General features: G+C 53.0%; 1 protein-coding gene across 1 annotated transcript in view; it reads right to left on the reverse strand.

Annotated features, from left to right (window-relative positions):
- Positions 1-15,000, reverse strand: part of LOC147086534 (unconventional myosin-Ie-like) — a 72,231-nt gene that overhangs the window by 16,124 nt on the left and 41,107 nt on the right. Inside the window, exons 7-11 of the mRNA XM_085978267.1 lie at positions 13,880-14,011; positions 10,069-10,203; positions 3,547-3,679; positions 1,069-1,265; positions 1-45 (exon numbers count right to left, since the gene is read on the reverse strand). The exon at positions 1-45 is cut by the window's left edge and continues 36 nt beyond it. Coding sequence (XP_085834393.1) covers positions 1-45; positions 1,069-1,265; positions 3,547-3,679; positions 10,069-10,203; positions 13,880-14,011 — 642 coding nt within the window. The remainder of the gene's footprint in view (positions 46-1,068; positions 1,266-3,546; positions 3,680-10,068; positions 10,204-13,879; positions 14,012-15,000) is intronic.

Genomic DNA, 15,000 nt, shown 5'->3' on the forward strand with positions numbered 1-15,000 from the left:
AATGTTGAACTCTTCGTAGTCCTTTTGGATTGCTTTATTAATGGCCTGAAAAGAAAATAAGCCAAAGAGTCATTTATATCGATGACTGCCCTTTGGCCTCTGCAGCCCTGACCAGAATCCCTGCATATTCTAGGCCCTGGTTCCGCCCACGGTCACTGACTGTCCAGTGGCGTGGATCCGGACGTCCCAAAGCGCTTTACAGCCAATGAAGTACTTTTTGAAGTGTGATCACTGTTGTAATGTGGGAAACGCAGCAGACAAATTGCGCACAGCAAGCTCCCACTAACAGCAATGTGATAATGACCGGGTCATCTGTTTTAGTGATGTTGGTTGAGGATAAATATTGGCCCCAGGACACCGGGGAGAACTCCTCCTGCTCTTCTTCCAATAGTGGCCGTGGGATCTTTTACGTCCACCTGAGAGGGCAGACGGGGCCTCGGTTTAACGTCTCATCCGAAAGACGGCACCTCCGACAGTGCGGCGCTCCCTCAGTACTGCCCCTCCGACAGTGCGGCACTCGCTCAGTACCGCCCCTCCGACAGTGCGGCGCTCCCTCAGTACTGCCCCTCCGACAGTGCGGCGCTCCCTCAGTACTGCCCCTCCGACAGTGCGGCGCTCCCTCAGTACTGCCCCTCCGACAGTGCGACGCTCCCTCAGTACCGCCCCTCCGACAGTGCGGCGCTCCCTCAGTACCGCCCCTCCGACAGTGCGGCGCTCCCTCAGTACCGCCCCTCCGACAGTGCGGCGCTCCCTCAGTACTGCCCCTCCGACAGTGCGGCGCTCCCTCAGTACTGCCCCCCGACAGTGCGGCGCTCCCTCAGTACTGCCCCTCCGACAGTGCGGCGCTCCCTCAGTACTGGCACTGGGAGTGTCGGCCTGGATCATGTGCTCAAATCTCTGGAGCGGGACTCGAACCCGCGAGCTTCTGACTCAGAGGCGAGAGTGCGACCCACTAATCGTTTGGGTTGAGGAAAATTCTCAACTCCTAACTTCCGAATTCATCGCCGTTTACGCAGCGCTCCTCCACCCACCTCAAACCTCCCCCCCCCCTTGGTTATTCTCACTCACGTCCACGAGGTAGTCGAAGAGCCTGGCGTACAGGGCCTTGGAGAGGGCGTCTCGCGTGAAGTTTGCCTGCTCCACGTTCAGGGTCACGTCGATGGTCTCCGACTTGCCGCCCCACTTGCTGTCCATCGTCCGGCTGGTCAGTTTCTCCTTCAGCCGCCCCTGGTCGATCCCCAGCAGGTAGGCTGGGAACGCAAGGACTGACAGGAGAGAGAGAGAGAGAGAAGCTAATGGCCAATTCCAACCAACACTCAGGTTCCCGATGCTGGTGGGAAGTATTGCAGGAGGTTTCTTCACATGACCAACCACCCCACCTGGTCAAACAGCCTGAATTACCCCTCCCTCCAACTCCCATGTAACTAGAAGACAAATACACACCATTATTTTTGTGATGTTTCTCCCCGGGTTGTCCCCAGCAGATGCAGGAGATTAATCCATCATCGCTTGAGACCCTTCCTGGAGGTCAGGCAACTCACGGACCAGGTCACCTTGTTTGTGTTAAAAGTTGTCCACAGTGGGCTCCCTGGTAAGTGCTCCGCCTGGACCGGGTACTGAGCCCCACAGATCAGGAATGCACCCCCCACCCCACCAGGCATGCCCCCGTGCTCCGGGCTCGGACAGCAGATCTCACTGCAGTCACCCTGGGCTCCCTTGGGCTACGAGAGGGGACTGGGGAGACCCAATACCGTGGGAGGCTCCACACTTTCCCGCCTCTCCCCAGGGAGCAGGGAGGGTTATGTTGGCACAGCGAGCAGCTGGATCTGCTGTCTCACCGACCCATCCAGCCCTGCCAAATAGGCCTCTCCCTCCAGCCCTGCCAACTCGGCCTCGCCCTCCAGCCCTGCCAACTGGGCCTCTCCCTCCAGCCCTGCCAACTGGGCCTCGCCCTCCAGCCCTGCCAACGAGGCCTCTCCCTCCAGCCCTGCCAACTGGGCCTCTCCCTCAAGCCCTGCCAACGAGGCCTCTCCCTCCAGCCCTGCCAACTGGGCCTCTCCCTCCAGCCCTGCCAACTGGGCCTCTCCCTCCAGCCCTGCCAACTGGGCCTCTCCCTCCAGCCCTGCCAACTGGGCCTCTCGCTCCAGCCCTGCCAACTGGGCCTCGCCCTCCAGCCCTGCCAACTGGGCCTCGCCCTCCAGCCCTGCCAACTGGGCCTCTCGCTCCAGCCCTGCCAACTGGGCCTTGCCCTCCAGCCCTGCCAACTGGGCCTCTCGCTCCAGCCCTGCCAACTGGGCCTCTCCCTCCAGCCCTGCCAACTAGGCCTCGCCCTCCAGCCCTGCCAACTGGGCCTCTCCCTCCAGCCCTGCCAACTGGGCCTCTCGCTCCAGCCCTGCCAACTGGGCCTCTCCCTCCAGCCCTGCCAACTGGGCCTCTCGCTCCAGCCCTGCCAACTAGGCCCCTCCCTCCAGCCCTGCCAACTGGGCCTCTGCCTCCAGCCCTGCCAACTAGGCCGCTCCCTCCAGCCTTGCCAACTGGGCCTTGCCCTCCAGCCCTGCCAACTAGGCCTCTCCCTCCAGCCCTGCCAACTAGGCCTCGCCCTCCAGCCCTGCCAACTGGGCCTCTCCCTCCAGCCCTGCCAACTGGGCCTCGCCCTCCAGCCCTGCCAACGAGGCCTCTCCCTCCAGCCCTGCCAACTGGGCCTCTCCCTCAAGCCCTGCCAACGAGGCCTCTCCCTCCAGCCCTGCCAACTGGGCCTCTCCCTCCAGCCCTGCCAACTGGGCCTCTCCCTCCAGCCCTGCCAACTGGGCCTCTCCCTCCAGCCCTGCCAACTGGGCCTCTCGCTCCAGCCCTGCCAACTGGGCCTCGCCCTCCAGCCCTGCCAACTGGGCCTCGCCCTCCAGCCCTGCCAACTGGGCCTCTCGCTCCAGCCCTGCCAACTGGGCCTTGCCCTCCAGCCCTGCCAACTGGGCCTCTCCCTCCAGCCCTGCCAACTAGGCCTCGCCCTCCAGCCCTGCCAACTGGGCCTCTCCCTCCAGCCCTGCCAACTGGGCCTCTCGCTCCAGCCCTGCCAACTAGGCCTCTGCCTCCAGCCCTGCCAACTGGGCCTCTCGCTCCAGCCCTGCCAACTGGGCCTCTCCCTCCAGCCCTGCCAACTAGGCCTCTCCCTCCAGCCCTGCCAACTAGGCCTCTCCCTCCAGCCCTGCCAACTGGGCCTCTCCCTCCAGCCCTGCCAACTAGGCCTCTCCCTCCAGCCCTGCCAACTGGGCCTCTCCCTCCAGCCCTGCCAACTAGGCCTCTCCCTCCAGCCCTGCCAACTAGGCCTCGCCCTCCAGCCCTGCCAACTGGGCCTCTCCCTCCAGCCCTGCCAACTGGGCCTCTCGCTCCAGCCCTGCCAACTGGGCCTCTCCCTCCAGCCCTGCCAACTGGGCCTCTCGCTCCAGCCCTGCCAACTGGGCCTCTCCCTCCAGCCCTGCCAACTAGGCCTCTCCCTCCAGCCCGCGAGCCCCTCGGGCACGCGCGGTGCCACAGCGGGCGGCCACTCACAGTCTTCGCTCTCCACCACTGCGTAGTTCCCCTGCTCTCGGAAAGCGATGTTGCCGACGTGAAGAATTCCCGCCACGATCTGCACAACGCTGGTCTGTTCGTCCGGGGAGAGGCCGATCACAGCCATGGCGCTCTGCGGGGTGAAAGAGAGAGAGAGAGGGGGCCGACATTTTAGCGTAGGCCAGCAACGCGCGGAGAGGAAAAGACCCACCGGTCCCTCCAGCCCGTCTCACACAACGCCATCGGAGTACACAGCACAGAATCACAGAAACCCCACAGTGCAGATAGAGGCCATTTCGGCCCATCGAGCCTGCTCCGACACATATCCCACCCGATCCCCGTAACCCCACGTATTTAATCCCCCTCACACTAAGGGTCAATTTTTTATCATAGCCAATCAACCTAACCCGCACATCTTTGGACTGTGGGAGGAAACCGGAGCACCCGGAGGAAACCCACGCAAACACGGGGAGAATGTGCAAACTCCACACAGACAGTCACCCGAGGCCGGATTCGAACCCGGGTCTCTGGCGCTGTGAGGCAACAGTGCTAACCACTATGCCACCGTGCCACAGAAAGAGGCCAATCGGCCCATGCCGGTGTCTATGCTCCACACCAGCCTCCTCCCACCCCTCTTCATCTCACCCCATCAGCGCATCTTTCAGTTTGGAAGAGCAGCCAGGCGTTGATAAAGCACCTCATCGTGTCTCCAGGAAACCGCTGGAAAGATCCATTTTGTGCACAGCAAGATCCCACAAACAATAACGCGCTGAGGCCATCTCAAGAGCCCCCAGGGGGGACTAACGACCACAGGCACACACGCACGCACAGCTTAAACATTCACTCCCTCCACCACCGGCGCACCGTGGCTGCAGTGTGCACCATCTACAAGATGCACTGCAGCAACTCGCCAAGGCTTCTTCGGCAGCACCTCCCAAACCCGCCACCTCTTCCACCTAGAAGGACAAGGGCAGCAGGCGTGTGGGAACACCACCGCCTCCAAGTTCCCCTCCGAGTCACACACACCATCCTGACTTGGAAATATATCGGGCCGTTCCTTCATCGTGGCTGGGTCAAAATCCTGGAACTCCCTCCCTAACAGCACTGTGGGAGCAACTTCTTCTCTTACATAGAAACATAGAAGATAGGAGCAGGAGTCGGCCATTCGGCCCCTCGAGCCTGCTCCGCCATTCAATGCGATCATGGCTGATCATCCAAATTCAGTACCCTGTCCCTGCCTTCTCCCCATATCCCTTGACCCCTTTAGTCTTAAGAAATATATCCAACTCCTTCTTGAATATATTTAATGAATTGGCTTCAACTGCCTTCTGTGGTAGAGAATTCCACAGGTTCACCACTCTCTGGGTGAAGAAATTCCTCCTCATCTCAGTCCTAAATGGCTTACCCCTTATCCTTAGACTGTGACCCCTGGTTCTGGACTCCCCCGCCATCGGGAACATCCTTCCTGCATCTAGTCTGTCCAGTCCTGTTAGAATTTTATACGTTTCAATGAGATCCCCTCTCATTCTTCTAAATTCCAGCGAGTATAAGCCCAATCGACCCAATCTCTCCTCATATGTCATTCCTGCCATCCCAGGTATCAGTCTGGTAAATCTTCGCTGCACTCCCTCCATGGCAAGAACATCCTTCCTCAGGTAAGGCGACCAAAACTGCACACAATACTCAAGGTGTGGTCTCACCAAGGCCCTGTACAACTGCAGCAAGACATCCTTGTTCTTGTACTCGAACCCTCTCGCTACGAAGGCCAACAGATCATTTGCCTTCTTAACCGCCTGCTGCACCTGCGTGCTTACCTTCAGCGACTGGTGCACAAGGACACCCAGGTCTCGTTGCACTTCCCCTTTCTCCCAATCTATTGCTGTTCAGATAATAAACTGTCTTCCTGTTTTTGCCACCAAAGTGGATAACCTCACATTTATCCACGTTATACTGCATCTGCCATGCTTCTGCCCAATCACCCAACCTGTCCAAATCATCCTGGAGTTTCTCGGCATCCTCCTCACAGCACACACGCCCACCCAGCTTTGTGTCGGCTGCAAACCTGGAGATATTACATCTAGTTCCCTTGTCTAGATCATTTATATATATTGTGACTAGCTGGGGTTCTTAGGCAGTCCCTCGGAACCGAGGATGACTTGCTTCTGCATTAAAAATGAGTTCTCAGGTGACTGACGAGTCCAATGCGGGACATACAGTCTCTGTCGCTGTTGGGGTTGTCCGTGAGGGTCCTGACGTTCCAGGTCCCGAACTTCATTTTAAAAGGGTGGAAGATGCCCGTGCGTGAATTCTTTTAACGTGGGGTGGCCGTTGCACGCCAGCTACCACACGGGCTTGACAGAGCAAGGTCTTGGTCCAACGGCAAGGGGATCCAAGACGATTGGAGACCAGGCTCTGCTACATCGGCCTAGCGCACACACACACACACAAACATACTCCTACTGTCCTCCTCCCTCCTTCCCACGGGTCGTCTCTGCTGGGTTTCACAGGATGCATCGTGGTCCTCCCGACCCCGCTGTTGGCCCGTGCCGCACCTTCCCTGGGCCCCGACCCCGCTGCGCCACTCCTGGGCCTTGACCTCGCTCTCGAGTCCCGGCCTCGGACCCCTTTAACGGTCTTCTACAAACCGGGGGAGCTGGTCGTGAACGTGCCTTTTTGCAAACCACACCCTGCTTGAGCTCCGAGGGAAGGGATCCCTGGTATAGTTCGCAAAATACTGCGGATACTGGAAATCCGAAATAACAACAGAAAACGCTGGAAAAACTCAGCCGGCCAGGGGCAACATCCGTGGAGAGGGAAACAGAGTTTAACGTTTCAGGTCGAAACCCTTCGTCAGAACTGAGAAAAAAAGGCAGGAAATGAAACAGATTAAAAAGCAAGTTTGGGGGCTGGGAAATGGGGGAGGGGATGAAAGAACAAATGGGAAGGTCAGGGAGAGGTGAAGGGACAGGAAGAGATAGTCAAGGCGAGACGAGATGGTAATAGGACAGGTAAAGAGACAGACAATGGCTCGAGATGAAGTGTGAAATGCGCTGGCAGAGTGAGAGACAGTTGCCATGTGGGAGAGAGAAAAAAGGAAAAGTCACAAAACCAAAAGTGTGGATAAAAAATATATATTTATATTCCTTGTATAGTTGTCTGGGTTGAATTGTCAAAGCCCGATAAAACTTGGGTCGTGCCCTTTGTAGGATCGGGGGAAGCACCTTCACCACACGGACTGCAGCGGTTCAAGAAGGCGGCTCACCACCACCTTCTCGAGGGCGATTAGGGACGGGTGATAAATGCTGGGCCTTGCCAGCGATGCACACATCCCGAAAAACAAACAAACAAACAAACAAACACACACACACACACACACACACACACACATACACACAATGGTGTCCAGTGCAGGGTAACAGAAACGGTAAGGATAAATTGAAAGATAGGTGGCTTTTCTCGGTGGGTAATTCAGAGCGTTGGAGACCTTCGCCCTTCTGCCGCTAGTGTCTGCTGTTGCAATGAAAGGATGTCCAGCAGGCATCAGTACATTCCACACCCATTGTCCCCTCGATTACCCAGAGGCTTCATAGCAGCAACACAATGGATAAATGCTTCATACACAACCCTGGTAAAACATTAACCCTTACAGTTCTTCAATATCGGAGTCATTCCGTAACCTCGCCTCTGCATGTCAGCCCGGGCTCAGTGGGTTTCTCTCTCTCTCTCACCTCGGAGTCAGAAGTTGGCGGGTTCGCAGTCCCCACTCCAGAGACTCGAGCCCCATAATCCAGACTGACACTCCCACTGCCAGTGCTGAGGGAGTGCCGCACTGTCGGAGGGGAGGTATTGAGGGAGCGCCGCACTGTGGGAGGGGCAGTACTGAGCGAGCGCCGCACTGTGGGAGGGGCAGTACTGAGCGAGCGCCGCACTGTCGGAGGGGCAGTACAGAGGGAGCGCCGCACTGTCGGAGGGGCAGTACTGAGCGAGTGCCGCACTGTCGGAGGGGCAGTACTGAGCGAGTGCCGCACTGTCGGAGGGGCGGTACTGAGGGAGCACCGCACTGTCGGAGGTGCCATCTTTCTGATGAGACGTTAAACCGAGGCCCCGTCTGCCCTCTCAGGTGGACGTAAAAGATCCCACGGCCACTATTGGAAGAAGAGCAGGGGGAGTTCTCCCCGCTGTCCTGGGGCCAATATTTATCCCTCAACCAACATCACTAAAAAACAGATGATCCGGTCATTATCATAGTGCTGTTTGTGGGAGCTTGCTGTGCGCAAATTGGCTGCCGCGTTTCCTACAAAACAATAGTGACCACACTTCAAAAAAAGTACTTCATTGGCTGTGAAGTGCTTTGGGACGTCCTGAGGTGGTGAAAGGCGGGGGAGAAATGCGAGTCTTTCTTTTATGGAAGATTAAGGGGTGATCTAATCGAGGTGTTTAAGGTGATTAAAGGAGTTGATCAGGTAGAGAGAGAGAGAAACTGTTTCCTCTGGTGGGGGGAGTCCAGAACAAGGGGGGGGCGTCACCTTAAAATTAGAGCCAGGCCGTTCAGGGGTGATGTCGGGAAGCACTTCTTCACACAAAGGGTGGTGGAAATAAACATTAAGAACATAAGAAGTAGGAGCAGGAGTAGGCCACACGGCCCCTCGGGCCTGCTCCACCATTCAATAGGATCATGGCTGATCCGAACCTAGACTCACGTCCACTTCCCTGCCCGCTCCCCGTAACCCCTAATTCCCTTATCAGCTAGGAAACTGTCTATCTCCGTTTTAAATGTATTTAATGTCGCAGCTTCCACAGCTCTCTGAGGTAGCAAATTCCATAGATTTACTACCCTCCGAGTGAAGAAGTTTCTCCTCGTCTCAGTTTTGAAAGGGCAGCCCCTTATTCTAAGATTATGCCCCCTAGTTCTAGTCTCACCCATCAGTGGAAACATCCTCACCGCATCCACCCGATCAAGCCCCCTCACAATCTTATATGTTTCGATAAGATCGCCTCTCATTCTTCTGAACTCCAATGAGTAGAGGCCCAACCTACTCAACCTTTCCTCATAAGTCAACCCCCTCATCTCCGGAATCAACCGAGTGAACCTTCTCTGAACTGCCTCGAGAGCAAGTATATCTTTTCTTAAATATGGAAACCAAAACTGTACGCAGTATTCCAGGTGTGGCCTCACCAGTACCCTGTACAACTGCAGCAAGACTTCCCTGTTTTTATACTCCATCCCCCTTGCAATAAAAGCCAAGATTCCATTGGCCTGCTGTACCTGCATACTAACCTTCTGTGTTTCATGCACCAGGACCCCCAGATCCCTTTGTACTGTAGCACTTTGCAGTTTCTCTCCATTTAGATAATAACTTGCTCTTTGATTTTTTTTGCCAAAGTGCATAACCTCACACTTTCCAACATTATATTCCATCTGCCAAATTTCTGCCCACTCACTTAGCCTGTCTATGTCCTTTGGCAGGTTTTTTATGTCCTCCTCACTCACTGCTTTCCCTCCCATCTTTGTATCGTCGGCAAACTTGGATACGTTGCACTTGGTCCCCTCCACCAAATCGTTAATATAGATTGTAAAGAGTTGGGGTCCCAGCACTGACCCCTGCGGAACACCACTAGTCACTGATTGCCAACCCGAGAATGAACCATTTATCCCAACTCTCTGTTTTCTGTTAGATAGCCAATCTTCCACCCATGCCAGTATATTACCCCCAATCCCGTGATTTTTTATCTTGTGCAGTAATCTTCTGTGTGGCACCTTGTCAAATGCCTTTTGGAAGTCCAAATACACCACATCCACTGGTTCCCCTTTATCCACCCTGTTTGTTACGTCCTCAAAGAATTCGAGCAAATTTGTCAAACATGACTTCCCCTTCATACAACCATGCCGACTCTGTCCGATTAAATTATGCTTATCCAAATGTCCTGTTACTGCTTCCTTAATAATGGACTCCAACATTTTACCAACCGCAGATGTTAGGCTAACTGGTCTATAGTTTCCAGCCTTTTGTCTACCTCCCTTTTTAAATAAGGGCGTTACATTAGCAGTTTTCCAATCTGCTGGGACCTTTCCTGAATCCAGGGAGTTTTGGAAAATTACCACCAATGCATCCGCAATCCCTACCGCCACTTCTCTCAAGACCCTAGGGTGTAAGCCATCAGGTCCAGGGGATTTATCCGCCTTAAGTCCCATTATCTTACCGAGTACCATCTCCTTAGTGATTTTAATCGTGTTTAGCTCCTCCCCCCCCCTAATCTGGAACTCTGTCCCACAAAAAGCTGTTGAGGCTAGGGGGGGGTCAATGGAAAATGTCAAAACTGAGAGCGATAGATTTTTGTTGTGTAAGGGGATTGAGAGTTACAGAACCAAGGCGGGTAGGTGAAGTTAAGATACAGATCAGCCGCGATCTGATTGAAGGGCGGGACGGGCTGGAGGGGCTGAGCGGCCTCCTCCTGTTCCTGCGCTCTGTTTGGGAGGCTGATCGCGGAGCCCTCTCGCCGATCCCGAGACCGCGGACTCACCATGGTTTCGGCAAACTCCCGCTTGTCGTTGATGTCGTCGACCTTGTAGGTGGCGGACTGGTTGAGGTAGTAATAGTAATCCGGAGTCGTGACACCCAGGTTCTCTCGCTCCTCCCGAGAGGCCCCTTCCAGAACCTAGGAGGGAGGGAGGAAAGGAAAAATTAACAGGGCGGAAAAGGGATGTGAGGCTTCGGTTAACCGTTTCCATCGAACATGGTGCCTCCCCCTGGTGGCTCGGCTGGTAATGCGCCGGCGCGGTGCCGAGGCACAAGTTAAATCGGCACCAATCAAATTGCCTGGATTTCAGATTACCAAAGGAGCCATACAGGTATTTTTAAAAGCCACTTCCCCCACCCCTCCCCCCCCCCGCCACACATAATGTTGCCCCCTCACCGAGTCACGTTGGCGGGTACGGCTCACCCGAGACGCCCATTGCGCTCGAGCCTGGAGGCGGAATGGCTATTCGACCGTGGGGGGCATCGCTCCGAGGGGGGGGGGGGGCGCGGCCTGATCCTGTCCTTGCGCCCCAAGTTGTTTTTTTCTTCCCCTAACCCTTTACAGCTCAGGGATGCAGAGGCCAATTGCAGCAATTCAATTCAATTCAATTCAATTCAAATCGCTTTATTGGCATGACAAGTTACATCTTATGTTGCCAAAGCATCGAAAACATTCATGGTTGTACACAAAAATACAGATCTATCCATACAGTGTATAAACAGATATATCCCTGAGTGTATAAATATACATTCATATAATTTGTATATACTCTTTTCTTATATTTAGTGGTTGTCCCTCTGTTTATGGCAAGCTGTAACATAGTGTGCCGCTAAGGTTACACAATTTCTCTCTTCCCCTAGTAGGTATGGGAGTTTTTGGTCGTCATTCAAATTTCTGAATTCCGGGCATATTTTTGTGAATTTTGGGTAGAAGTTCTCCCTTATGCCCTGATATTTTCTACAAGCTGTGAGGAAGTGCATCTCTGTCTCCACCACTCCCTGACTGCAGTGAGAGCATATCCTGTCCTCTCTTGGTAGCCGGGTCTGCCTGTGTCTACCTTTTTCGATCGCCAGGCTATGTTCACTAAGTCTGTACATTGTCAAGGTTTTTCTCAGTTTGCTATCCTTTACCATGGTCAGGTAATCAGCCATGTTGTATTGTCTGTTTAGGGCCAAGTAGCAATTGAGTTTGCTTTGGGTTTTTGTTGTTTCTGCCCAATATGACAGATATTTTTCCTTTTGCTTAGCGACGATTGTGTTGGGTCGAATTCTTTGTGTTACGCTGTCACTGTCCTGGGGCTGGTTATTGTTAGTAGTGTTAGTAGTTACTTCACTGAGTCCCAGGACTAGTTGACTGAGGGTATTCTTCTTTATGGTCCTCTCTTGGCATTTCAGGGCTTCGTAATGATAGCATTGGGGGTTGCTCATTTCTAGGTGTTTGCAAAATTTGGTGGCTCTTTTTTGGATAGTGATTATTAATGGATATTGGCCTAGTTCTGCCCTGCATGCATTGTTTACGGTTTTCCTTTGAGTCCGGAGGATACTTTTACAGAATTCTGCATGTAAGATCTCAATTGGGTGTTTGTCCCATTTTGCAAATTCTTGTTGTGTTAGCGGTCCCCACACCTCACTGCCATAGAGTGCAATTGGTTCAATTACTGATTTGAAAATTTTGAGCCATGCTAATTGGGATTTCTATTTGGATTGATTTTTTAATGGCATAGAAAGCCCTTCTTGCTTTCTCTTTCAGTTCGTTCACAGCCAGATGAAAATTTCCCGTAGAACTGATTTTTAAGCCCAAGTATGTGTAGTTAGTGGTTTGTTCAATTTTGGTTGTTCCTAGTGTGAAATTTATTTTGGGTCCCTGATGTCTGGATCTTTGCTGGAACACAAGGACTTTGGTTTTTTGGGGATTTATTGTCAGGGCCCAGGTCTGGCAGAACGACTCCAGCAGATCCAGGTTCTGCTGTAGACCCTCCTTAGTTGGTGACAGCAGAACCAGGTCATCTGCGTAGAGGAGGAATTTAACCTTGGATTCATATAGGGTGAGGCCGGGTGCTGTAGATTGTTCAAGTAGTTTTGCCAATTCATTTATGTAAATATTAAAGAGTGTCGGTGAGATGGGCGAGCCCTGCGTCACCCCCCGCCCCTGTGGGAAGTATTTTGTTTGTTTGTCTCCAATTTTAACTGCACATTTGTTGTTTGTATACATTGATTTAATTACATCATATGTTTTTCCCCCTACCCCGCTTTCGATAAGTTTCAGGAATAGACCGTCGTGCCAGATGGAGTCGAAAGCCTTCTGGAAATCTATAAAGCATGCGTAGATTTTGCTTTTGTTTTGATGAACGTGTTTGTCAATTAGCGTCTGTAGGGTGAAGATATGATCTGATGTTCTATAGTTTGGCAGGAATCCAATTTGGCTTTTACTCAAGACATTGTGCTCCTCAAGGAAGTTTATAAGTCTTTTGTTTATGATACTACAGAATACCTTCCCCAGGTTACTGTTTACACAGATGCCTCGATAGTTATTTGGGTCGACTTTGTCCCCACTTTTGTATATGGGCGTTATGAGTCCTTTGTTCCAGATATCAGGGAAGTAACCGACACTCAGAACCAAGTTGAAGAGTTTTAGGATAGCCAGTTTCATTTTATCGTCTGTGTGTTTAATCATCTCGCTTAGTATGCCGTCTGCACCGCAAGCTTTTCCTGGTCGCAGGTCCTTGAGTTTTTCAACTAGTTCTTTTTCTGTTATTATGGAGTCTAGCGGGTTTTGGTTATCTTTTATGGCCATTTCGAGCTTTTCCAGTTTTTTGCATATTTGGTGTTGCTCTGGCCTTAGTGTGTTTTTCTGGTATAATTTTTCAAAGTGGTTTTCCCATGTGTCTCCATTTTGAATGGCCAATTCGTCGTGTTGTTTTTTGTGTAATGTATTCCAGTTGTCCCAGAAACAATTGGAATCAATGGATTCCTCAATGGAGCTGAGTGTATTCTTAATATACAGCACCCACCTCAGTGCCCTCCCCGTCCCCTCTTGCCCAGACCATACCGATTATCAGAGTCGGGGCGGGGGTGGTGGGCGGGACATGGAATCGTCCTGCTCTGTACGGCTCGCTCCCAGGATGAGCAACGTTTTTAAACCAATCAGCCAGCAGAGCGAGCAGTTAATATATATATATATATATACACACACATATACACACACACATTCCTGTGAACATTTCCCATTCTAATTTCCTGCGTCCAGATTTATAATGGGAACTCTCTATGTCAACGTGTCACGGTGCAATTGCACCCTCCCACCAGTGGTGGTGCTGCAGTGTCGTCTCCCAGCCTATTACTGCACAGAAACTCCTCTGCTCCTACCAACTCCACTTCCCAAGTTGCTTAGCTGCTTAATTATGAATAATAATTTTTTTTTTTTTTTTTTTAAATGAAAGCACGATATCCAAAAATGACTTTAAAATGGAGGCTGAATTAGAAGTGCCTGCCCTGGTGCCTATTCTGCTCCCCCCCTCCCCCGCCAAGCTCAAACCCCTCGCTTCACCCGAGCACCACCCCCCCATGTGTAATTGGCGCAATAAGCCTGGCTTATGACACGCACTTCCTGTGAGCGTCACGTTCACTTCCCGTCACGCCTCAGACGTCACGCTTCAACGTTTCCTCTGGGGGTGGGGGGGGAGCTGCGGTCCGACAGTGCCAGAATTATACCGGCGGCCACAATGACAGAGCAGGGGGCGTGGGGGCGCGAATCTTATAGACAGCGACGAGGCTCCCCAGCAAAGGAGGGGGCATGAGGGGGCACCGTGCCGTACCTGGTAATAGATGTGGAAATTTCGCTCCCCGGTATTCTGTGAGACCACCCGGGATTTCTCCAGGAGGAAGTTGGAGATTTTGCCTCCGTCCGGCTCCCCACCACGACTGAACTGGATCTCAAAGTACTTGCCCTGGAACAGCAGGTATAACAGCACCAACGTTAAAGATCTATCGAACCTTGGTTAGACCACACTTGGAGCATGGTGCACAGTTCTGGTCTGGTTAGACCACACTTGGAGCACTCTGCACAGTTCTGGTCTGGTTAGACCACACTGGGAGCACTGTGCACAGTTCTGGTCTGGTTAGACCACACTTGGAGCACTGTGCACAGTTCTGGTCTGGTTAGACCACACTCGGAGCACTGTGCACAGTTCTGGTCTGGTTAGACCACACTTGGAGCACTGTGCATAGTTCTGGTCTGGTTAGACCACACTGGGAGCACTGTGCACAGTTCTGGTCTGGTTAGACCACACTTGGAGCACTGTGCACAGTTCTGGTCTGGTTAGACCACACTCGGAGCACTGTGCACAGTTCTGGTCTCGTTAGACCACACTTGGAGCACTGTGCACAGTTCTGGTCTGGTTAGACCACACTGGGAGCGCTGTGCACAGTTCTGATCTGGTTAGACCACACTTGGAGCACTGTGCACAGTTCTGGTCTGGTTAGACCACACTGGGAGCACGGTGCACAGCTCTGGTCTGGTTAGACCACACTCGGAGTACTGTGCACAGTTCTGGTCTGGTTAGACCACACTTGGAGCGCTGTGCACAGTTCTGGTCTGGTTAGACCACACTTGGAGCACTGTGCACAGTTCTGGTCTCGTTAGACCACACTTGGAGCACTGTGCACAGTTCTGGTCTGGTTAGACCACACTTGGAGCACTGTACACAGTTCTGGTCTGGTCTGGTTAGACCACACTTTGAGCGCTGTACACAGTTCTGGTCTGGTTAGACCACACTTGGAGCACTGTACACAGTTCTGGTCTGGTTAGACCACACTCGGAGTACTGGTCTGGTTAGACCACACTCGGAGTACTGTGCACAGTTCTGGTCTGGTTAGACCATACTGGGAGCACTGTGCACAGTTCTGGTCTGGTTAGACCATACTCGGAGCACTGTGC

This window comes from Somniosus microcephalus, unplaced genomic scaffold (genome assembly GCF_052327205.1).
Source record: "Somniosus microcephalus isolate GS21.2 unplaced genomic scaffold, FLI_Smic_1.0 unresolved_chr7, whole genome shotgun sequence".
In the NCBI taxonomy this organism is placed as follows: Eukaryota; Metazoa; Chordata; class Chondrichthyes; order Squaliformes; family Somniosidae; genus Somniosus; species Somniosus microcephalus.